Source organism: Seriola dumerili, unplaced genomic scaffold (assembly GCF_002260705.1).
Source record: "Seriola dumerili isolate Sdu_G_001 unplaced genomic scaffold, Sdu_1.0 BDQW01000079.1, whole genome shotgun sequence".
Taxonomy (NCBI): domain Eukaryota; kingdom Metazoa; phylum Chordata; class Actinopteri; order Carangiformes; family Carangidae; genus Seriola; species Seriola dumerili.
In genome coordinates, this window is record NW_019174334.1 from 1,544,512 (window position 1) to 1,570,871 (window position 26,360).

General features: G+C 40.2%; 1 protein-coding gene across 2 annotated transcripts in view; it reads left to right on the forward strand.

Moving 5' to 3' along the window:
* The first annotated feature begins 1,808 nt into the window (after positions 1-1,808).
* The window catches only part of arfgef1 (ADP ribosylation factor guanine nucleotide exchange factor 1), a 51,712-nt gene continuing 27,160 nt past the window's right edge, over positions 1,809-26,360 (forward strand). The window contains exons 1-6 of one of the 2 annotated variants that reach the window (XM_022744276.1): positions 1,809-2,089; positions 18,860-18,890; positions 22,233-22,389; positions 22,692-22,838; positions 24,147-24,326; positions 24,841-24,894. In XM_022744276.1, coding sequence (XP_022599997.1) covers positions 1,966-2,089; positions 18,860-18,890; positions 22,233-22,389; positions 22,692-22,838; positions 24,147-24,326; positions 24,841-24,894 — 693 coding nt within the window. In that variant the 5' untranslated portion in view covers positions 1,809-1,965. The remainder of the gene's footprint in view (positions 2,090-18,859; positions 18,891-22,232; positions 22,390-22,691; positions 22,839-24,146; positions 24,327-24,840; positions 24,895-26,360) is intronic. The other variant, XM_022744277.1, reaches the window with a different exon arrangement.

Here is a 26,360-nt window from a genome sequence, read left to right on the forward strand (position 1 = left end):
TTTTAAAGGTATTATTATTCTGAAGAGGAAAAACATGTGTTTATCAATGGGCAGCATAAAGAACTACAATCTACAATTGTTGAAGAAATTGAGGTGGGATTACTGCTTCTCACTAATCAAGTTCCATCAGGAAGGTGCTAGACTTCCCAGAATTCTCTGCAAACCCATATAAGGGTAAGAAGGTCGACCTTAGGGCTGTTTTGCCTTGTTTACCTCACAGTGAACTAGATATTGCCAAGCTGAGCCTTCTATCGGGACATATTACTGTGATTAATCTTGAAGAATCAGGGGGAGATTGTCTGTATTTGTTAGTTACTTCGTATCCTACTGACATTATACATAAAACATCTTGATCTCACCTGAATCAGTACTCATGAACATATCCAGGAAACACTTCCATTCAGTGATGCTGCAACCAATATACCGGATTATGCAAAACCTATCCCATGCAGTATCAGAAACAACATTAACATTTACATTGATCCAAGGCTGCAGATTATGTTTACTGTTTGAAACTCCCAAGATTTTCTACAATTTTTGTCAGGAGACTATATTTCCTTTGCCACTATCTGTGGAACGGTGAGATAACAAAATACAAAACAAAGTAATCCCTGTTGAATGAGTGTTGAATTGGTGCTTGGCATATTGACACTGCCACCCCTTGTTGTTACTGTATCAATTATTTTTCCACACAAACAATGATGTGACTAAACTAATCATTTTATGTACAATTAACTAATATTTATTGAAGTCTTATAGTAAACTTAACACTATATTAATTTTCCAACCAGTATTTTTAGTGCATTTAACAAAAATCTTTTAAAACATAGTAACACATTTGTAATTGTACATTTGAACTGTATGTTTTATGTCGTTTAAATTTTCTTTTACGAAACTTATTGTGTGCATTAAGTAAAACATTTTTATGCGGTCCATTAAGCTTAACAATGCATTCAAATTTAATGTTAAATATGTAAATTGAATCGTAGCACAACTTTAGGTTTTAAGACAAGACAAGACAAGTAACTTTATTATATCAGGTGGGGAATTTGTATCGTTACAGCTGCAGCAGGATATAGTTGAGGGCAGGTATTAAGCATAGTTAGAAAGAAAGAAAAATACATCAAGAAAGAATATTTACATTAGAAAACAATATTTACATTATTAGTGTTTGCTTGAGGTGTAACATTACACATTGTTTTTCATGAAGTGTTGCACATATGTCGAGCAGTGCCATCTTCCTCCTGATCCTCCCTGACTGTTCTCCTCAGCTCATTCTGCTCCCTCTGCAGGGCCTTTAGATCTGGAGTAACCCAGGGATTTTTGGTAAAAAAAAACAAAACAACTTTATTGTCTTGGTGGGTACAGTGTTCTGATGTGGTATGTGATACAGTGTGTGAGACTGTTCATTTCTATAATATATATAGGCTTTTAAAATCACATTCAGACACAGCCCTCTACATAATACAAGATTCTATATATAGTCTTAAATCCTGCACTTTAAGTATAAATGTGAATATGTTGTTTATATTTAAGTGATGTGAGTGAATATGGGAAAACCTCTGCGCACACAGACGCTGATATGCTGTTTAATTCATTACATGCATATATTAATATCAAGTATTTTACATATGAGTTTAGTAAGCCTGTATGGGCTTCAACATGAATATGTGGAGAAAGCTTAGCTGGGAGCCGACACTCATGACACCTCTTTCCTCTTTCTCTCTCCCTGCTGCCTCACTGCGGCCGTTCTCAAACGTACGTGACGTCGTTTCCTCTCTCCAACATGGCGCAGGAGGCAGGTCGTTAATGGAAATCTGAGGGATTTACCCCACCTTCTGTGTTTATTTATGTTTGTCTGTTAGGGGCTCTGCGGCTGACATTTGTAAGGGAATACATTTCCATTCGAGGCGGCTGCACCCCCCCTTGGGACCAGGCACACCTCGCCCCAAATTCCGGTGCGACATGTTTGAGGGCAAAAAGACGAAAAACATGTTCCTAACACGAGCTTTGGAAAAGATCCTGGCCGACAAAGAGGTGAAAAAGGCTCACCATTCACAACTGCGCAAAGCCTGCGAGGTGGCACTAGGTAAGTTATGTTGTTTTAGCATCACATTTTAGACACGTCACGCACCCTTTCACTTATTAAGCGGTTATCCTGCAACAATGTCGCAGTGTTGGGCAACACAGTGTATTTTCCATTCATTGAATGCTGGCTGCTGCTGTTGTCTTATTGTTTTACGTTAAAATTCAGCTAAACCTGCATATTTAATTGACGTGGCACGGGCTAAGTGGAAATGATTCCGTATCAAACACGGAAATGGTGCAGGAGGGTTGGGTGTTTGCAACACTGAGCCGATGCTGCGAAACTAGTAGCGATGTGAGAACAGGCCGAACACCGGACAGAAAACAAAGTTGTTGAAGGCTGTATCCTCCTTTAATATCAAGCTTACCAACAGCTACACCATAAACATTCGTCAAGTGCAAACTATATTTATCTAAACTGTTTAATTGTATGGCTTTGTCCCCATAAAGGCGAGATGTTTGCGTCTCTTCCTGGTACACACGAGACGTGGCCGGCCAATACAGGGAGTGTTCAAGACACTTGTGTCTTTTATTACATCTTTTATTTATTAACTAGTTTAATCATTATATATGCTTGGCCCCCCTCTTCCCTGTTATGTCGTAAAACTACATCTGAACCAGGACAGTGAGAAACAGAAGGTGACAGCTGTCAATAGCACCTTCATGCTAGAACAATGTCAAGATATCGGAAATAATGAAACCATTTCCGGTAATGACTTAAATAAAATGATGAAATAATGAAAAATAAAATGTATACATGTGATGTTGGCGAACGGTTTGATTAGTTGTAGCCACCACGATAAGAATAATTAATATGTGTAAGAATAACTAATGAGATACAACAGATTCTCTGTTCTTGTAGCACGTGTTTCGTCATTAATACCAATGGCTCAGCAGGTCTTGTCTCGTCGAGTACGCTTTTATTTTGAAGTCAACATCGGTTAACGTCCGGTTTTAATTTAACTGTATGTGGTAACTTTATGAAACTATTTGTTAGCAGGTGTATTTTCTGAAACGTGTTATTTGGGGTGGCTGTTAATAATAAACATACACATTTTACAACAATTAGGGCAAACAGAAATTCACATTGGATCAGAGCACTTAATAGTTTACCTTAATAATTGTACAGTTAATGTTTTTTCACATGCCAGACTTTTTCATCTGCTCTGTGTCTTGGAACACCCTGGGGTTTTTCTTTTCTGCAATGGGAGTAATATGACACTGCCAGAGAAACAATGAGTCCATGTTGTGCAGTAGCCAAAGATCCTACCTGTCCCAACAATAGCTGCCTTTATCAACGCATTCAGCTGTTAGGTGTTCTGCAGTTGCCATGAAGGCTAAATACACGATGATGTTTGTCTAGGCTTGCTTTAATGTTTTGCAAAGCCAACCCACCCACACAAATGATATATTCCTTCCCACACTTCATTGTCAGTAGAGAACCAAAGAAAAAATGTGGTGAGTGTTACAGGTTGAGCTTCATTGAGGGAGCATAGCATGGATTTAAAGGGAAAATACACCCTACACTGGAATTTGCTGCACCAGTGATTTATGGAGAGTGAATATTGTTCCTTTGCTTCAGAATCGGAGCATGAAGACATGAATTGGTGATATAATCAGGTGACGCTCATTTGTCCATTGTAAGTGAATTAATCACTCACCCTATGGGCTTTATTGTAATGTTGGGCTTCCAACTGTGAGTCAGAAAAAACATAAACCAATAAAACCATCATGGCTGCCTTCTATCATATAGCATCTAAGCAGTTGTTCTATTATTCGCTGTTAATGGAGCAGCCTCATATTTTTTCCAGATGACATCATCACTACAGTCTGTCTGTGTGCTGCTGATTGAAATTCACCACTTAACACTGAATTCTATTTTAGGGTGTACGTTCCCTTTAAAAGGCAGCATTAGTCACACAGTCAGTGGTTGTGGGTCTTTTCAGGTCAGAAAAGGGAAGAAATATTCAAGTAAAACCTCAAACATTGTATGACAGCACAGCGCAAAAATGAAATAATATAAAGTCTCAGCTCAGTTTGATCTCATAATTAAATGTGTGTGCTGAGTTTAACTTCACAGTGCAGCTCAGCCATACACTCAAAATATATGAAATCTCTGCAATGAGCGTAGCATTGGTACAGTAGTAGTGCATATCAAAAACGACTTGGTGACCCAGTATACTGAGTGACTTACATAATCCCCTGTAGCTCTTGGGGCTCTGAGACATCTCAGAGACATCTGAGCGTGCCTGTGCCAGAGTCAAACCTCTTTGCTGTCACTAAAAGTCTTCCTGTTGTAGGTTGTCTTTGTTCAAACTATACATTGTTTGAAATTGTCCTTGTATAACACAAGATAGTATTTTTATTTCGCTTTTGATTCCAGTCTATTTAGCATACAGATGTAGACTCGTGTTTATGTATATACCTGGTAGTGACTCACTGCAGGTTTGTTACATAAAGGAACGAGGTGAAAGGTTCTTGCTAGGCTACCTTTGCCAGACAGTCCACCCTCATAGCTCCCAAACTGACCTTTCTCTTGGATTATCAAAATATCACTTAGCAGTTTCCCAAAAAGGATAGCATCTCAGTTTCTCACACACCCCAAACTGTAGCAGGGTCCTGTTATCTTGGATCTCACTGTCAGCTTCGTTGAGACAAGCTATCTGATAGCAAGGAACAGAAAGTGGGTAAGACTGACAGTTAACTCAATATATCAAAGGCCCTCAGGCTGTATCTGCCCACCACCTCTTAGAAGAGGGCATAGAGGCTTTGGTTCACTGTTCTCACGCATTACTATAATCATATGATGTTGGCTTTGTGGATGGTCTTCTTGTTTTTGAACCCAACCTGTCCCCCCTGACTTGAGAAGTTCATGTTGCTTTGCTGCTGATGAAAAATAATCATACTGTGAATGTAACACACTAAATCAGGCAACTCTGTACAAGCTAGCACGCTAAGAGGAGTGAGAACTTATTTCCAGGCTAGTAGTCACTGAAAGAGTAGAGTCCCGCTGAGCACACTGCTCATTATCTCTCCCCTTAGGGTGTATGATCTTAGGGTCAGCTGCAGAGGTAACGGCAACCTTGAACCTGTTGCAGCTGGAATCTTGATGCCTCCTTTCATTTATAGTTTACCTGCGGATGCAGCAACTGTAAAGAGAACTCCACTCTCTTTGAATTCTCGCTATCTTGCTGTATACTCAACATTTCTTTGTTTTTTCTTGTTACTAAATTATTTACTCAATACCTGTAGCTGTACCTGAACTTGAGTGTTTCAATACGTTGAGTGTGGTGTGGTCAGAGTATTGTACAGATGTAGTTTTATACCGACATTTTACTGAGATTCTCTGAACTGGCTGTGCTTTCGAAGTCACAGCTATTCTTTTCTGTTATGGAAACCTAAACGCATCAATGTCACAAACTGTGTATTAAGATACTTGAGGGCAGTATGGACAAAATTAATATTATGTCACTGTTATGGTCTTTTCTCTACCCATATATTACAAAAAAATCATATAGAAGAAAATCTGTGTTAGTATGTTTGCCAGCATTTACCTATTCACATTCAACAGACACAGAGTAACATGGGTATTCCAATGGATACATCTTTATTTCCACCTGATGAAATGTATTATTTGGTGGTGTTTTGTTCCTGCTTTGGTCCACTTACTCTTGAGAAAAACACCGAGCTCTCTAGCCTGTTAGATGCTCCATTTTCTTCATCAGGAACTTGTTTACTTCAGCTGTTAGGGTTAGAGTAAGGGCACTGGGCACTGGGCAGGTAAGCTTTAGTTGGATTGACTGGTCTTATTTACCAGGAAAAGCTTACTCTGGTTTTGTAGGTATTCCAGAGCAGTTGTAGGTCAGGTAAATTATGAATTTCAATGATGAAATTCAAAGTTGTTTTTTGAGCCAGTGTCGTGCTGTCAAGTGGCTTGTCAGCTCACTTGCTCTGAGGTATTGACAGTTTGAGTGCCTGTGGTGTATTCCTCAGGGCCTGAGGGTCTGACATTAAATCTGAATGTTTTGCAACAAGAGGTACTTATGAGAAAGGGAATTACAATAAACCAAGACCTAGCAGCTATTCTGACATGGTACACTGATTCTGGGCAAGCTATGATGGTAGTGTTTTTTTCTTTTTCTTTAAATGATTCACTCCATCTCCTCGGTAGTTCATGGACATTATGATTTCAGAAAGTTTGTTGCAATTATTTAATTCTTTTAAAAGTTGGTTTTATTTCTTTTTTTAGTTTTAGCAAGATACTGGAGCTCCTACATTTTTTTTTTTTTTATCTAAATCCATTTAAAAAACTGTCAACAATTCAAAGTCAAAAGGTGTCACATTGGTCCCATTAGTTTTATTCAGAGCGTTTCAAGAAAAATGTTCCCAGTGTTGACATAAATATCATGTGCAGAGAGCTCTCAAAGATCCCTATGAATCTGTTGTTTTCATAAACTCTGAACTATAGAAGCAGATTTGAAGCAGTTTTCTTAATTGATTGTTTGCCACATTATTATCTATAATCATGTGATAGTCAAAAGCTTTCCCAACACACCTACGATCTATTAAATTCTTAACACAGTTAACAATCCTGCCAGCAATATACAAAATTTAAATAAACAAAGGTTTCGTGCTCATATTTGGGATTTTTCCTTCAGTGTATGATTTTATTAAGCCCAAACACAAAACACATGGGTTGACAGGTTTAACTAATGTCGCTGTCTGAAGCAGAAATCTGTAGCAAACTATATTCTCTTCCAAGGTCAAAAGAACCTTGAATAAAAGCTGTAAGCACAGACAAAATCAACAAGAGTTTGCAAGCTGTTCTTTTGCATCAAACTCAAGGCCACCGCTGACACGAGCCACCTTTTCTTCATCATCATTAAGAATGGTGAACACATGCTCCTCAGTGATAAGCTGCACCATAGCCACCACATGCTGACCCATGATAAGCACCAGGCTATAAATGGTCCCATTTGTTAATTAAGGTTTTTACCATGACTCCCCAAAGACCCACACAACTCTCCCAAAATATGAAGTGCAGGAGATGAGGGCTCTCTACTCTTACTGAATAATAAAAGCCTTTCTGATTTGTTTACCTGACAACTTTTTTTGCCAGCATCCTTCATATTCCTGACAGAAATTCATCAGCCCAGAAGTTGAAAGCAGGCAATTTCATTCTAATTTCCATTCAGTAGAGACACACCAGGTAACCTACTGAAACTAGCAGGCATTTCTGGGGATGAGAAAGTGTAAATGAGGAAAGAAATGGCAGCCATCAGCTGCATTTTTATGTCACCTTAATTTGCCGGGGTGCTGTAAATGTTCATGGCACTGACTGAGTTATCCTAAGGTTGTTCCACTGTTCATCTTTAACTGGAGTCAGATATATGCACTTGTGTCTACAGTTCAGTTCAAATTCTTATCAATAAAAAAGACAGTCATACTTTGATCCACAGCAGAGCTACAAACAAAGGAAGTGAGATCAACACTTCTAGAAAAGCAGCCAATTCAAGGACAGAAAGCAACACATTTCTCACATTTGAAAATCCTAAACCAGCTAAGGTTTCGTTGTTTTTCTTGACAAGTGATTTGAAAGACTAACTCATTGTTAGTATTGTTGTCAACTTATGTTTCAGCACTCTGTTGTTTCATAAGGTCAGATGGAATAGGGCAAAAGGTCCTACTGGATTCTGAATCTGCAGTATTTGTCAAAAAGTCCAGTAAATGTTGAGATCAATTGTTCCACAGTCAATTCTACCATTTCATTTCCTTGAAGGAAGGGGAGAAATGAGAGAGGGTGAGGCCTCATGCCTGGTTTCTGTCTCGTTTTTCCCCTCCAGACTAAGTGCAGACGCTTAAGCTGCTTGTAACCCCAGAGGTTGACTGGTATTCAGATAATGAGCAGTGGAGTAGTTAACATGGCATGGCCAGTGCTTGCTCTGAAAGCATAAATAATCCTTTTATCTATATGGAGGAGACTCTTTAGAACTTAGAAGGAAAAGTCTGTTTTTTTTCCTTTCCACCTTCTTATTTATTTTCTTACACTGATACCTCCATACATAATACATTATTTTTCTCCACTGATGCCTCCTTTAGTCCTGGGACAGGTGATAAATTAATTATACCGCAAACAGATGAAGCGAATGAGGAGGGACCCTCCTCTCTCTCTCTCTCTCTCTCTCTCTCTCTCTCTCTCTTTCTCTCTGTTTCTATTTATCTGTTTTATCCATCCTGTATCGATCCATCATTTGTATTCATTTAAGGAAATTTGGTACCAAGCTAAAAATTCATCACAATTACTGTGGGAGGAGGGAGCCAGTTAAATGGAAGGAAGGGCTGTGAATAATAAAGTAAGGAGGAAATGTTATTCTGAAGAAATAACAAGTCAAACTGAAATTAAAACAAATGGTTGCTATGAAATCAGCATATATATCTTTGGTGTTTGATTTTGATTTGTGTACTTACCTTGGCAAAATTGTAATTAAAGAATAGAAGAAATAAAATTATTTTTTTTTACAGTGATCCATTACAGTGGTGTTATCCAGTGTGCATGAGGTTGTTAACTTTTGCTAAGTCCCATCTGTCCTGTCCGAGGCCTTTCGTTTTTCCGTGACTCTGCCTTTCTAAACATTACTTCATGTTGTAATTCAAATCACAGGGTAACTTCATGTTCCTTGATGGTGTGCCGGACACCCTAGTTATTTCCTCTCATCACTTCTGGACCCATGTAACATTTGGAGCCCCCATTCTTTCTTTCTTTTTTTAAACAAGTAGTCCCATGAAGGATAAGAAACATCTTGTAGGAATGCTAGCAAATGAGGCTAACTAGCTTCCTCTTTTTCGAGTAAAAGTTAGTTAGCCTAGCTTGCTAACTTCCACCTTCTGAATGGAATACAAATTTAACAGCATGGCTGGTTCTTCCAAATGTACATTGTTAAATTGCTAAAAGTACAAAGGTGTAAAGGCCTGTTCTCGAATGCCACTTAATAACTGTGATGGGAAATACCCAGCCAGAGGCTTGAAATAATCTGTTTCACAAATATGCCCAAAACAGATTTCATCCTCTTTTTGAAATATGGGTCATTGTGATTTATATTTCATTTCACAAAAACTAAAGAGAATTCAAATTTCAGTTTGACCGAAAGCAGTGAAGAAGTGAAGTGGTTGTGAAAGCCTCACACAGAGCTCTTGGGTGAAGTTTTTACTCCATCATGGCTTGCCACTAAACATGCTGGGCCCTAAAAGACAGCAGGCATGATGACAAAGGCACTTTGAGTGAATTTAGGAGGATGCAGTTCAGTGCACATATTTATCCTCCATCGACTCACTATTAATCTCCAGGTTGTGCAGCACAGTCCTGCGCAATAATAAAAATAACCCCATTTTAGAGGTCCGAAAGTGCAATTCATAGCGTTAGAAGCAGAGAAGTGCCAAATCATGTATCTGGTGCAGAGTTATTAAAAATGAATTCATTTCAATAACAAAGCCAACAGCTGAGTAATCAAGGGCTTGTGGAGGCTGAGTGCTTTGTGACTTTTTGGCTAGAAAATGAGAGCCTTGATTCAGCCATGGGAGTGAGACTAGTTATTAGACACAGGCTTATGCAAGAGTGAGTGAAGGGGCTTGTTGGATACACACACACACATAGACATAACATACACATACAGGCATGCGCACACACATGAACGCACACGCGATTAGGTAGCCCAGACAACCTCAGACAGGGTGCCCCCCCTCCCCAAATGTAATTACTGCTGTGCAACCTTTCCTTTCAGCCTGGACAATAGAAATGTCAGGGGTCTGATTTTTCTCAGGCTCTCCGTGGTGGTCGCCCCCTGCCCCTGTGTTTTGCTGGAGGTGGAAGTGGACACCTACACACTGATTCATCCTTAAATTAGCCCACCTTACAAAGCTACAGAGTGGTCTTCGTTATTATGCCTGTGGACATTATCTTATTACAGATTATCTCACAACGCTTCTCTCTGATTAATGAATGGACTGGGGACAAAACTTTCACTTTTAACATCTTGCACCATTATAAAATCACATCTTGTGTCCATCTGAGTCCTCATCAGTGTATTTCTCTCCCCCTCTTCTGATACACTCGCATCCTCTCTCTCTCCTTACCTGTGTAAACTTACCACACCGTCAGAGGTCCATATCTGGAGACCCACAGTCACTGTAACCACCAGCGTTTTACCGGTGTTAAAACAATCTGGCACTGATTGAATTTTAGCTGATCACTGAATATGGAATGGTTAGTGCCAACCATTGGATCCATGCCAGATGCAGATGGGCCCTAAGCTCTTTGAAATGCAAATGCTACTGCAGGAGGCGGGTTATCCTTTCCAGTTCCTCGCTCAGGTGATGGAAACTGAGTCAAAGGCTGACCTCTAACCTTTCTTCCTTCCTTGCTTCCTTCCTGTGCTGCAGGATTTTAATGTAAAAGGCCACACACAGAAAAAAAAGACACACATCTCCCACTACAATGTTAAAATGGGACCTAACATACTTTCCCTGTCTGGCAGCCTTGAGCACACACACTCACACTGCACATGTACACAAACCACAGAGCTGGTGAGAGACAGGTTTATAAAGCTGATTTGTTTTGGAGGCCAGCCTCGTCTTTTGTCCCTGTTTTCTCTCACTTTCTCCCGTTTTCCGTCCTCACTCTGTGTCTGTGAACTCGCTGTCCCCTCCCAGCGAGCTGTTTTCTTGCTGCTGGTCTTGTGAGGTACTGCAGAGCGTCTCCAGTGAGCTGTGTGTTTATCTCTCTCCCTCCTGCCGGTGGAGCAGCCGCGTGCAGGCTCTGCTGTGTCTTAATTGATGAAATGTTAGAGCGCTCCTGAGAATTTTGGTGTGTGTGTGTGTGTGTGTGTGTGTGTGTGTGTGTATACTATATTTGTGTATGTTTGATTGATATTCTGTGTGTGAACATCTTGCTGGCAGAATGTCTAGTTATTGAATTAATGTTGATCCAACAGCTTTAGTCGGCAAGAATATTTGCCCAGGTGGGCGCAGCGTCCCAGACTTGTCATTGTATGGTTCTATACACAGTTGAAGTCTACTGTAAATGATGATACCATTCAGAAGAGCTCACTATAGTACAGAGTAGCGTAAGTGGATCAGGGCACTTTGTTACACAGCTCTTTGTTAGGGTTTCTTAAGCAACAACCTCTCCTCGTCTCCAACCTTATGATTAAGGGTATATGGGTTGATCAAGGCATTTTAAGTAGATATGTATCTACAATGTTACTTCGTGTACTGTAGTCCATTGCACCACAAATGTACCATCTCTTGTTGAATTTATTCCTGACACACAGCTTTGCAAAAGAACTGTAGGGCTGCATGAACAAATAACTATCAGCCGGGGATTTGAAATGAAGTGTCCACATTGACAGCATGCGTCAGTGCGCAAAGCAAGCAGAGCCCCGTTGGGTTAAAATAATGGTTGCTTTGCCTGGATTTCGGCAACATTTTGCAGATGCACTGTACCTCAGACGAGCTGCTGGACTTCTGTATTTGTTTATGCTTGGGATGAATAGAAATCCTGTCCGAACCTTATGCAGGCATGCACGCGACATTTTCTTACTAAGGTGTCTAGCATACCTCACCAAAATTCAGACAGTTTAAAAAAGAAGTTAATGTAACAAACAATAACAAATTATTGAGTCACAGAAAAATATGTTAATTGTTATTCCAAACTTCTATGTGTACTTCCCTTAAGCTTGCTCCACCTGTCACCTGATCCAATCTCTATCTTGTCAATAACAATGGAATGGTATTGAACCTTTTGGGATGGACAGCTTTGTCATTTAACAGTCTGCATAAATGAATCCATACAATGCCTGAAATGACATCCATTACTTTCAAGAAAGATCCTGTGGAACCTCACTTTCTACCCATTACATTTGCTTATTGCACTACTGCACAACTCAATTCAATTACATGAACCCAGACACACCAAGGGGGTGGGGGGGAGTTGGGGGGCCAGGGCCTGCGATTTCTGTGTTAATGGTGCTGGCTAGCTGACGTCCCTGTGGCGAACACTCCCAGCAGGGTGCTATGCTGCTGCTGGCTGAGGAGCGCTTTGTCACGCCATTCAGGGAGGGTGGCACCCAGGAAGGAGGAGACACAAGTTTAGCCTGCCAGCAGTTCTCGTCAGCAGTTGGAGACAGGGAGCAGGCTGTTTTGTCATGCTGCCTTGAGAAGCAGTTAGACTTTGATGCGATACAGCATGAAAGGGGACTGCCTTTCTGCCTGTAGGTGTTAATGGATGTTGTATTTACTAAAATGCATCCTCATGTATTGTAGCTGAACCCCCCCCCCCCCCTCCCCCAGCGCATACAATCTAGTTGGCCTCACTAGTGTTTATTTATTCAGTGAAGCTGGTAGGGTGTAAACTGCAATTCTCCAAGGATGGTGGTAGTAGTTGCTGCAGGAGGGGGAGCTCATTGCTCATTCACACTCAGCTCCAGATATTCAGGGGATTTGAATCGGTAACCCCTCCACAGACCTGCTTCTAACAGGGGGGGGGGGGGGGTTCCCCAAATACTTCCCATGCTGATTCATCAGCCTTATCTATGACAGCTGCACATTTGCATCCGAAGAGGCTGACTACACCATTGTATAGCTGATATTTAAGCCATGATCAGCTTTTGTTGTAGCTCAGTGTAAGTGTGATTGACGGTATCACTGATAAGCCCCTTTGAAACACGTATTATGTAAGGCACTGCAGAAACCTGTCTCCGCTCATTGTCAAGTTCAACGATTGAGTGTGATGTTGCCGTTTTTCTGTCTGGATCAGGCTGTTAATCCTACCATCACAGTCAGACACTGTCACCTGTAGCTGTGATGGTGTTATTCCGTTCTCCCTCAGAATAACAGGTGTCCTCCTCCTAGGATTTCACTAGACCTCACATAGAGTACAGTACTGAACACACATATACCATCCATACTCATGATTGTTCCGTGTAAGTGCGACATTGTAGCAGCTGTGCTCTGTACTGCTGACAGAGGTGGCATTTGGTTGTTTTGCGTGAGCTGACTTGAGGCTGAGGTGCTGAAGCTTTTCTTTTGATGTCGTCATCATCTCATGTATTTTTCACAGACGGTTGTTGTGTCGGTGTCGCATGTCAGACTTCGCTGTGCCGAGGGACCCGCGCTTTAATAAGTCTGTCACTTAAACTGATGCACAGGGATGTTTGTGCAATGTTGTCTTCACTAGACATGAAGAGCCGCAATAATAAATATGATTCTAAGGAGAATATGTTTCATAAATCACGTTGTAATGGTCTGCAGCATTGACTCAGCAACTTATATGGATGTCATGGTTTGTAGACAATAGCTGAGGGCGCAGGGCTGGGTGTTTTTTTTTTGTTTTTTGTTTTTTTTAATTTCAGGAAGTTTTTTATTTCCCCATGTAGAGGACAAAGGCTGTTAATATTGTAGGTGCTTCAGTATCATTTGTCACTGGGAAAGTACCTGACTGGAGAGTGCATGAATGCAACCGGCGGCATTCATGCATGTCCATTTTGTACTCTTGCCTACTCTCAGAAATCTCCCTCTCCCCACTCTTGCCTTTATCCAGGCTTGGAGACTGTAGTCGCTCCAGAGCAGAGTGGAGAAATGATTAGCCAGCTTTTGACTGACCTTCTCCACAGCTTAGAGGCAGCTTTAGGGGGTACTTGAATAGATGACAACCTCAGGGTATATGGGATTCCATATAAACTGAAACCAGAGTAAAAGGCTCACACTTAAGTATCTGGGCTGACTTTGGTCAGGACTGGAGGGGTTAGCTGGCCTTTGCGGACACTGCTGCTCAATCCAAGTACTAGCAGAAGTAACTTCATTCAATAATACACCAGAGAAAAAGGAAAATTTCAACATGTATTTGACCCATTTGTCTCTTGATGATGAAATATATGTGAAATGTAGGCCTGAAATGACTGTCTCCAAGGGGGATTTGGCATACTGACATTAATGCTCATTTAATGTCTTACTGTCATCTACTGTAAGGATCTGGGTCAAAGTCAGAGTAAGAGGAAAAAGTATCTTGAGGACGAGGAAAATTGTTGAGGTGATTCATGGCTTAGCAGGCTGTTCTCAAACATTATAGTGCTCTCAGAGGCTTTATGTTGAGGTATGGTCTGGGCTATAGCTCACAGGAGAGCAGGATGACTCCCTCTAATGCATCTGGTCAGTCAAATAGGTGTCTTATGTATGCTACTTCCCCTATAGGGTTTAGTAAAGGCAATGTTGGAGTGTTTCAGCCTCTGTGTTTTTAAGAGCTGCATCACAAGGGCCATTAAATGCATCCGTAATCCCGTTCTCACCTGCTGAGGCATCAACACAGCACTAATGTACAGCAAGTATTATGATTAAAAAGTTATTTATTTTATAATTTATTCTATCATATGTAATTGTGCCTTTGTTTTTGCAATTGTATTTTCACAAAATTATTTCAACTTCTTAGATATTATGTTTTTAAGATGTTACGTATATTTGAAATGAATACACCAATTGTGGGCATTGTGGTAGTGTGTTTCAGTAGTTGATTCACAAAAGCCCCTCAGTGGGCCCCTGGTCTTTTTCACATGGACTCATTAGGTTGAAAAGTGGTGAGCCATTCAGTTTCATCTGCATCACTGTCGTTCTGCGTGGAGGAGGTTTTACCCACTCCACTGAGCTACTGCTGCTGTTGTTGTTTCTCCTTTTTATTATACCAGGGCCTTGGGACAAATCAGGGCACAGAACACGGCGTCTTCAAGGTCAGCAGTATTTAGCATGACTGCTGCAGAGAGGTGGGAGAGGGAGAGTGGGGTTGGGTAAACAAGTGACAAAAAGCTGCCATTTCTTGTGTCATGATAGCTTAAACAGAAGGAAAACAAAAGCTCATATTTAACCAACTATTTAAAAAAAAAATTGTTGAATTTGTTTTTATTCCCTACAGTATTTTCTTTAAATTCTCTACTAAATTAAACTTGTTACTTTTCTTCTACCCATAAAGTATTCTCAAGCTCCTATGGCTCTTAATGTTTTGGGCAGTTTTTGATTTATTCTGGGACACTTGAACAGACTATGATCAGCCACCTGTGATGAAGATATCATAGCTCAGTTGGTAAAAATGAGTGTGTGTTTGTGTGTTTTTAGTCCCACTCGGCTATCTGTGCCTTCTTTCTGGCATATGTCTGCGCTGTGTAACTGCGTGTGTTTGTTTTGAAACCGGTAGCTGACAGATCAGTCGTGATTCCACAGCTTTAATCTGCGGCTTGTGTCTGCCCAGTCCCAGAAGTATCCAGCACTTATATATCTATTCTTTCTCATCACCAACACCACCACTCACTGTTGCCATGGTTTCACTGTCCAAATCCTGGGGTGACAGCTCCTCATCAAAGCTTCTGACACACCAAGCTAATTATCTGATACTTACTTATACAGTCAATATGACGGTCTGCATGTCTCCCATCAAACTGTCTGCGTGTGTGCCTGCTGTCCGTATTCTCGTTTGACTTGTGTGTGTGTGTGTGTGTGTGTGTGTGTGTGTGTGTGTGTGTGTGTGTGTGTGTGTGTGTGTGTGTATGTGTATTTGCATAAATCTGATAACCCTGCGCTTCAGAAATCATTTGAAGTGAAGCTAATATAAAAAAGCGGAATAGCCTGTGCATGTTTGTAATTTCACACATCCAGGGAAAGAGACCTCCAGGGTCCTGCAGTAACTTTTGCTCTATGTAGGTCTGTGACAGAGCAGCAGACTTACATAGAGCAAAGCAGAAGAGAGACAAACATGTAGTTTCTTCTTTACAGCACAGTGTGATATTACACTGGTATTCTTTGGGGTCCAGCTCTGATGTTGGGCTTTATCTATTGTGAAAGGGAGCTGGGAGAGATAAAAGGTTGGACTGTAGTTTGAAGGGGATGCACAGGGCACAAGCAGAGAGTGAGAGGATTACATTGATTAGTTTTCATTAGTATCATAATACAGTGTTCCTGATTGTGATAATTATTACTGAAACAAGTAGTCAATTAATGGATTAGCCGATCGACAGAAAATTAATCAACATTTCTGATAATAAATTAATCATTCCAGTCATTTATTAAGCAACGTGTGAAACATTTGTTGGTTTCTCCCTCTCAAATATGGAATTTTGAAGTTTTTCTCCATTTTACATTTGAGTTTTTCGACTGCGGGTCAAACAAAACGAACAATTTGAAGACGTCACTTTGGATTCTGGGAACTTATGACAGGCATTTTCAATATTTTTTTTAATTTATATATTTTTTGACATTTTATTGATTAATCACAAACAAGTCACATAATTAGTAATAAGCAGTAATTGTTTGCAGATGTAGTATAAAACAACTGATTTATTGACTGAATATATTTTGTATAGATCATACCATATGATATGTGTACGGGCAGGACAGACAGCAGCAGTTAAATTAGTTAATATACATTCACCGAGTAAGTCGACACCTGGTGGATAAAACATTTCTGCATTAAGACCATTTCAGTGGCGCACTCAAGTCACAAACAGAATAAAACAAACACAATGTAATGAGAGGCTTCCCAACAATGGTTCCCACAATAAAAAATCAAAAGGTCAAAGACAATATGAGAACGCTGTCATCATTATAACAAGTTAATTGGCACGGCCTGGTATCTCTCGGCACATCCACTTTCTTCTACACATCTCCATCAGTACGTTTGTATCTCTCATCTCTCTGATTTAGTTTGTTTCTGTTAAGTGTCATGCCTCACGCTGCCTCTCCATCTTACTGTGGCAGCTGGAGTGCATTTCAGGTCGAACATGCTTTAGATTTATCCGTCATGTGCTTCGAATTCAGTGCATACAGCAGACATTTTTGGAATAGCTGCTTTTGTTCCAAGCACTGGAGAAATAATATCCTGTCAGCTTTTGATGTTTTGTTAAAGGTGTGCCTTTCCACACTGGCTGCATTGAGGTACTGATATGACTTTCACTGACATGACATTTGTGGTTTTGCTGAAATGTCAACTGATTGATTAATTGCTTGTTTATTGCTAAATCATTTATTAGTCATTTATCAAGCAAAAAATGCCAAATATGAAGGCTACTGGTTCTAGCTTCAAAATGAGATGCTGAGCCTCTTTTCTCCGTCTCATGTTGTTGTACATTTAATACATTTCTTACTTTTACTACTGTTCATACATTGGGATTAAAAAAAAAATAATAATAATTATTATTACATGGTTACGTGGTCACAATTCTGTTCACTCTGTCTCAGAATTAAGACATGAAAAGATGAAAAGATGATATGTGCTTGGATCTCAAGTCAGATCTGGATCCACATGGACTCATTAGCACTTTCACACAGGTCCTTTAGTGACTGCATGTACAGATTGGTGACAAATTAAAATTCCTGCAAAATGACAATGGTGAGTATACAGTCACCAGATCTCAGCCCAGTTGAATACCTGTGGGAGATTTTGAACAGATGTGTTAGACAGCACTCTCCAGCACCATCACCATAACACCAAATGAGGGAATATCTTTTGTGTGAATGGTGTTCATCCTTCCAATAGAGTCCAGAGACTAATAGAATCGATGCCAAGACACATTGAACCTGCTCTGGTGGCACGTTGTGGCCCAACATCTTACGAAAACACATTATGTTGGTTTTCTCTTTAATTTGTCACGAGTCTGTATTTAAGAAATGTACAAATTATGAATAAATTATCATGTCCCTCACGAGTCGTACAGTAAAACATGGTTGAAAACAGCTTTAATTTAATTTCACACAGTATTAAGTGCTAAATATTCTCGACAAGTGAATTTCTTTGAAAGGACTGTTAGCCTTCCAGCAGCGAAATAATTGAGCTGTCATTGTATTACTTGGGTTTTTCCAACCATCGCAGGCTGGTGCAATTCTGTGAGGACTTTGCCGATTGCCACTGTGTTTTAAAAAGCTTCCTCACTGAAGGCTCCCTTTAATGTCTAGTACCAATTGGCCTCTCGTTCGCTCTCGCAAGCTCTATTTCTGTCTCTATTTCTCTCCCATCCCTCCCTCTGTGGGTCTGTCTCTCTTCTTTTTTTCTTTTTTTTTCTGCTTTTCGGTGCCAGTGCTCAGCAAGTTCATACAACAGGAGATCTGTGAAATAAACACAAGTGTTGGCCTGGCTCACGGACACGGTGCTGAGTTAATAATGATTACATTTTCGGGACGGACTTGCAGCCGAGGCAATACATCCAGCAGGCACTCGGTGCTTGGTGGTGAGATGTAAACAAGACCATTGCCATGACAACACAAAGACATTCATGTGGGGAAAAAAAAAAAACCCAACTTGCTTCACATGTTTTCAGCTTGAATACTTTTATCGCAAGCATGTCTGAGAATTCACAGTATTCGTGCACCGAGAATACAAAACATGTCGTGCAGTTATATGTCGTGTAAGTGTCAGCACAGCACAGTACAGTATGTAGGCTAATCCACTGGGAGGGAAATCATGGACTACATACACACACATTGGCTTCCTAAAAGGCTTTGATAAGCATGATCTGATCTGACGTGCATAAACACTTAAGTTGTGCATTCAAGAATTTCAAAAAAAAAAAAAAAATCCTCTAAAAACCATCCTTCATAAATAAATTCAATTCTGTGTGCTGCCAGGCCTGATATGTGCTCCACTCCCCATGGAGTCATTAGCTGAGTAAAATACTGCAGAATTAACATTCCCCATGGCTCATAATTGACTAATTTAACATCTCTTCCCTTTCTCTTTTTGTTTCAGAGGAAATCAAAGAGGAATCAGAAAAATTAAGGTAAGCAACTGATGAATTATACAACACAATAAGGCATCAAGGGTCATTTAATGGGTTTTAGTCTCTGTTTCTGCAGGCGTGGTAAAATTCATGGCTCAACTGCAAGCCTCTCTGTTGCTTTCTCCTGTGTTCAGACCAGTAAACGGGATTAGAACATTGTGTGTGCAAGAGCATGTGTGTGTGTGTGTGTGTGTGCGTGTGTGTATATGTGTGTGCAAGCCTCTAGTGTGTTTTTGTTTGTGTCTTTCTGCCTGGCCTGTTCCCAACAGCCCCTTGCCTTCTCATTAAAGGCTTTCTTCATGAACCCCTGCCTAATGCTAAACTTGTTTTTTAGAGTCTGTGTGTGCGTGTGTGTTTGGTGTGCTCGTGTATGGGCTGCCAAGTAACGTGGGCTTTGGAATGAAACATAGCACAAGTGCCACCTCTCCTCTTCAGCAACCTTTCTTCCTCCTGCTGATTCATTTTTATTTCCCTCTAACATTCTTTATCCCTCACTGTTGTCCCTCTCACTCAGTCCCTCCCTCCCTCCTTCCACATACCCCCCACCCCCCACCCCGCCCTTTTTCAATGCCCATTATATCTCCCCAGATTTTCCATTCTCTCCAAATTAGCATTACCAGTAACTGACTTCATCCAAATTATGCCCTTAAGGTTAGGACTTCTAGATCAAAGATAGATAGATGTAGAAGCTATGATCAGCCACACCCAACTCATACAAACGCTGCTGCTTTTGGATTCATCTCTGGTATTTTACAACTCTAACCTATTTTCCATCATATGTAGATGCAGTAGTCCCGCAGTTCCACTCAGGAATACATTTTTTTGTCAGCCTGCCGCCCTATTTAAGTTCTTTCTTTTTGTGCATTTATTGTGTAGCGTAGCATACAAGGACAGATTTAAAATCCCAACATATTGGTGGGCATTATTTAACACTATATATGTAATTTTAGCTCACTATAGAAATATATATTTTGATATAACAGATTTTCTGTAAAATCAGTTGATCATGTTGATGTAGTAGATTACATTTATCTGGTAGATTAAAAAAAAAATGGCCACATCATATTAAAGTGAATATGATTCCCAAATAAGTGAAAAGATTTACTGTTCATTTACACATACACATCTAGAAAATGTAAACTTAACTGTAACACCACTTAAAGACCTGGAAAAGGAAGTATTTGACATTTCCAAAACAATCTAGACTCAAGGTCCACTTACTCGCTTGTTCTGGAGCTTTCAACCATATCACTCATCGGCATATGAAGTTTGCTCTGTTGTCATGGAACTGTAGATGTTCAAGCTTTTCTCCTGAGCACTTTTAGGACTCCACCTCCTGGAAACAACCAGCTTGGCTCTGTTCAAAGTGTCCTTTGAATAAGTAGTTAACATGTCATAGCTTGTTTATTGAATCTATCCAAAAACTGAAGTGTAAAATGGACAGGTTCTGGTATTATGTGCTGTTTTAGCCAGGAGCAATAACCCCCTGGAGTCCTATTGTCACTGTAAAGTTGCAGAGATACCAGTGGAGACCCCAGGTGGTACTGATCTTCTCATCTTACCTGAAAAAGAAATATTTCCAAAAATGTCAAACTATCCTTTCAGAAATTCCATGACATGTAAGTAAACTTTAATTACTGATGATGACCATGTGATACAGTACCTTCAAAAGCTCCAGACCAAGCGAGTAAGTGGACCTTGAGAGAAGACGGGGTTTATGGTTAGAATTTCTGTCAACTGCTGCTTACAAGGATAAACAGTCAAAGCTCAATGTTTAAGACGCATATCAGTGTTCTTATAACCAAATAGCAAATTATATTTAATCACATTTCATATTATATTAATTTACTGCCATACAGATACAGTACGTCTTCTCTTCCATGACAAACTACACGCTGCTAGCTTTAAATGAGGGACCCAACAGTAACAGCAGCGAGTCAGGGATGCGCACCTTGCTGTCTGATGTCAAATCAATGTCCATATTATGTTTTAGAAGCAGGCTAAGTCCGACATTTGGGCTGATTATAAGGGAGAGAGCAGGCCAGCTGACATTAAGCAGGGAGTCCAGGAATAAGCATGAGTAGAAGTGCTCCCTGCAGACACACAACACAATAGCTGAGAGAGATGGAGGCTGGGTCAGACCATACTCGTGAGACGACGCAGTGGATGCTCTTTGCTGAATCACAGCTTCACTTTGATGGTGTTGTTGAAAAGGTTTTGAAAATGGCGAGAAAGCTGTTTAAAAGATTCTAGGTGTTTGTGCCTTATCTTTTGTTCCCTCACGAACTCCTTACTTTTGTTTTGAGACAGCTATAGTAATAATTTTTTTTTTTGTTCCCTTCCTTACTATGCTTTTCAACCTTCCTCCCTTCTTCTATTTGTCTCTATGATTTCTTGTTTCTTCCGTTAATTCATCCTTAATTCCTGTTATTCATAGTCTGTTTCCTTTTTTGTTTCCAAATAGCCCCCTTTATAATATTTTCAACCCCCTCCCCTCCTTTACGAGGCACCTCATCTCTCTTCTTCTATTTCTCTCTATGTTGGTGTCCTGCTACACTCAGTGAGGTCGTCCCTCTAAGAAGAGCTGAAGTCACCCTTTTTCATTGCCAAGGCATAAACAATGCAACCCTTCCCTCTCTATCTGTCTCCCTCCCTCCTTCCCTCCCTCCCTCCGTCTCTGGCTCTCTCCCTCTCCCTCTTTTCCTGTTCCTCTCTTGTTCCAGCAAGTGCAGTCTGGGTGTGGTGGTTGTGCTTGGGGATGCTGTAGACACATGGCTGCTGATAGCAATGGTCCATATTTTATGTCTGTTTCTCTGCGCTTTTAAAAAATTCACAAGAAAATAGCCGTATCATTTGATTTGAGGTATAGTTACTACTCCGAGGCCAGGAGATGCTTCGTCAGCATGAACACATGGCAAAGTCTGAGCCTGGATAACAAACCTCTGGGGTTACTACCCCTCCCTTAGAGAGCTATAGTGAAAAATTTGAAGTAGTCAGGCACCGTATTAAATTCAGTGTAATAAAGATTTTGTTACTCTGCATTTTCCCTCTGAGGAACAGGATGCAGGGCAAGACGTTTTTAGGTTGAGCAGGTTTAATGTCCTGTACGAGCTGTGGATGAGTCTGTTCTGTACAGTGAAACATACCATTCTTAGCACTAACTTCTTCATGCACTGTTAATCATGCCTGGATGTCAAAGGGGGGTGTGAGTCTGTTAGTGCGATTTTTGAACTCTGCTTCTTCTTCTCCAGTTGACGGACTGGACCGTGCGATCACTGCGTTTGTCTCACAGTCTGTATCTCTTTTTCTTTTTTTTTTTCTCCCTGTATTGTTCCTCTCTAGTCCCCCCAGTGGAGACGGCAAATCTGGTTCCAGCACTTTACCGCCAATCAAATCAAAGACCAACTTCATTGAAGCCGACAAGTACTTCTTGCCGTTTGAGCTGGCATGTCAGTCCAAATGTCCCCGCATTGTCATCACCTCGCTCGACTGTTTACAGGTCAGTGGCAGGACAAGTTGGACCGCATACCCCCAAATGTTTGCATGAGTGTTTTTATATGCCAGACCGCTGTATGCTAGGCTCTTCATTTGCAATATCTTTGAAGATCTTACACAAGCCCTTTTGCGGAGTCGATGGAAAAACATTAATGGAAACTCATTTAGGTCATTATGTGGAAAATGGTAATAACAATATAATGGCTAGCAGGCCATATTCTCATTCATCACAAATTGTGTTTGTACGTGAGTGTGCTTATGTGCCTGTGTATTTACATTCTGTTTGCATGTGTATCCGACTTGTAGAAGCTGATAGCGTATGGCCACCTGACAGGGAGCGCCCCGGACAGCACGGCCCCAGGCAAGAAGCTCATCGACAGGATCATCGAAACCATCTGCGCTTGTTTCCAAGGGCCGCAGACTGATGAGGGCGTTCAGCTACAGATTATTAAGGTGTGCTACTCTCCTCGTCTTCTGCAGCATCACATTTGTTTGTTTTGTGGTCACTGCTGGAAAATTAGTTGAAAATTTTTGCCGCCAAGGTAGAAGAGCACTCACAGTTCTGCCTGAATGATACATTTTAGATTTTATTTTAGTGTTGATTGACTGTTTATCCTCAAAGCTTGACTGCTGACAATAGGCATTATTGGGTAGAAGCTTCAAACCTCCCACAGGCTGTAAAAACCTCTTAGCGCATGAAATTTGTTCATCAATTTTATTATCAGTGAGATGTGAACTGTCATTTGTGTTGTTGGACTGTGGGGGAAAAATATATTTAAAAACTATGATCACATCTCTCCTATAATTTGACATTTTGGCTGATGTGACTGATGTTTGTGGTTTGACACTGTAAGTGAGTGTAAGAGCTGTAAGTTACCAGGTCCTGAGCAGAAGAACTAGTAGAAGGACTTGGGGAAACCTTTCAGGCTGCTTTTTAAACATGACACGGTCATGTGAACTTTCCACAGCATTTATGTAGTGAAGCACACGTGTCAAAGAGGCTTTAGAGACATACTGACATTTGACAATTGGAGGTTCATGTCAGAAATTTTACCCCATAGCTCATCTGTAAAAGTTAAAAATAACCACTTTGTTATAAACTCCAGACAGTATTATTGAACCATGATACAGAAAAAAGCTTTTGATTGAGTCAATATGAATATAAATACAGAAATTTTATTTTTAAAACTATTCAAGTATTGTATAATATCCCAAGAGCAAGAGTAAAAATAAATGGAGCCATATCGAATGTTGGTCTGGAAAGAGGGACCAGACAGGAAAGTCTATTGCAGTTTGCAATGTTTATTGAAGTGTTATGTCAGTGGGTCACTCAGGATAATAATGTTACAGATGCTAGGTCAAGAACATAAAATGTTTTTATTAGCGGATTACATTTTAATTTAGGCAAATTTGTTTCCAGGTGTCTGTAGCCAATAATGATATTTGCACCTGAGGTGGATAACCAATGTTGATAGCGAATGTGATTATTTACACCCCATCTATAGAGGGTTTATATGATTTTGTTTATGCAATCTTTGTAATGGAAAGAATCACCTTTTCCATGAGGCTTTAAGAAATTAAATTTGAGGAAATTTGGAAATGGAAAATGTAAATATCCCTGAAAAGTCCTTCTTTTGTTTAAATTAGTTTTTTATCCTGTGAGTCCAAAATAATTTATGTATTTCCCTATATAATATATAATTATGTTAATTATGTAACTTTTTGTTATTTTACACAGTCTTTCTTTACCATTTCTTCCAGGCTCTGTTGACAGCGGTAACCTCTCAGCACATAGAAATCCATGAGGGCACCGTCCTGCAGGCCGTCCGCACTTGTTACAACATTTACCTGGCCAGCAAGAACCTCATCAACCAGACCACAGCAAAGGCCACGCTCACACAGATGCTCAACGTCATCTTTGCACGCATGGAGAATCAAGCAGTATGTCTTACCCTCATCTTCGCTTATAACACTGAATGTTTTTTTTTTTGTTTTTTTTTTACATAGAAAGACACACATGAGAGAGAGGGCAGTCACTGTCTGACGAAATAATACACTGACGAAAGCAGATAAAGCCAGTGTAGCAGTTTCTTCAATCACAAACTGCAATTCTTAGACTTAAAAAAAAAAAAAAAAAAAAAAAAAAAAAAACGAGGTTGCAGTTTTAAAATGATGCAACAAATTACCAATATGTAAAGCTATTTTGGCATGGATTCAGATTAGATTGTAATATAATGAAAGTCATTATATTCTGTGCGAAAGGTTTCTGCCTGATGGGTTTACTCAAACCGCATATTCCTGATTTAATTAAAATCTGTTTGCTTTACGTCCAGAGGGACATTTTAGATGTTGCCTTCAAAAAAAAAAAAAAGCTTGCTCTAATGTCATTTTTTTCTTTTTGAATGACACTTTCCCCCTCTTCACCTGCCTCCCTCCCTTCCTTTTGGACACATAGCTTACAAATCACAAGCTATCTTGGTCTCTGGCCTCCAGAAAGCGTGACCGCCAGGTAAAGCGTGCAGGACTGCCGTGACTTGCCTGATCCGAACTCTTAAACTCTTCTCTGTGTATCTGTATTTGCGCATTAAGCTTTTTCCTCATTCATTCATGCACTCATCCGTTTCCTTCCTTTGCTCCTACACTGCACAGGAGCAGGTATGCTGTGTATTTCTTCCACCATATGCTTGCCGTGGCTTTTGTTGACTTGCCTACAAATCATCTCGTTTTCCTGCACCAATTTACATTTTAGTTTAAAGTCACACCTGGGTGTGGTAAATGTTTTATCACAGGTCAGCTACGCCTGCCTCAGTCCTGGCAGCTTTTTGGTATATTTTCTTTCTCCAAAGGCCTTACATAGTTCTTTTAGAACAATGAGCAACTAGTATTGAGTCAGACATAGACAGAGAAATATAACAGAACAGTCAGTGGTAGCGACAGAGACAAGGCAGACTTTGAGGCAGTGGCCTATTGTTGTGTTGTCACCGCCTGCATAGTGTTGTGCTGCTGCACAGGGAGATCCACTTTCTGTGTTTGTGTGTAGATGTATCCTCCTGGCTGCAGCTCAGCATGGTATGATCACACACACACATGCACACGTAGGGTTAGTCTCGCTCACTCTCACACGGCCTTCACTATCCGACTGAGGTGGCATTTAAATAATGAGCTTAGTTTGCCTGTGCTGCCTCGCCTGTCCCCTCCAGTCGAGGTGTGTTTGTCTGGCCTTGTTACTGTTGTTCATATTCAATACTAATTGTCGCATTCAGAATACTTTGTCATTGACTTTAGGTGTTTACATTTAAATGTGACAACAGCAGCATCATTTAATTGGAGGCTAAATCTTCTGATGGAAGATAACAAACCGCAACGGGTTTAATAAAAGGAGTTTGTGTATGAAGTAGATATGAAATGCAGTCGGCTTGTGAGAGAAAATAACTTTCTGTGAACGTCATAAAACAGATTGTATAATTGTGTCCTGTGGCTAGAAAGGGAGATGAGACAGACTACAGAAACAGATTCACATTGGCCGTCAGTCTCCTGCATTTGGCAGATTTATACTGTGAATTACAGCTATGAATTTCAAAGCAAGTCTGATTTAGATTGAAGGATCACCATCTATCACCATTGGTTTGTAAATGTGTCACACTGTTTATATTTCCAACTGTAACCCATGTCTCTCTTCAGTTACTGTGCTTTTTCTCTTTGAGTCACTCAAGTCTTTTTTTTTTTATTTTTAATTTTTAACATTAACGCCCAACAAATCTACAAATGCACTTGGATTGAAAATGCACCATGGGCTGTTGTTAATTTATCTTGGCTGAGAGAATTTCCACTGCTTGTAATTGTTTGCTCTCTGTTTTTGGAACTTGTATTGGTGTTTGCTATGACTGTGTAACTGTGCATAAAAGTACTTTTTTTCCTCTATAACCAGCAGAGATTAGAAGTAGAGATAGTTTTATTGTCCTCAAAACCAAACTT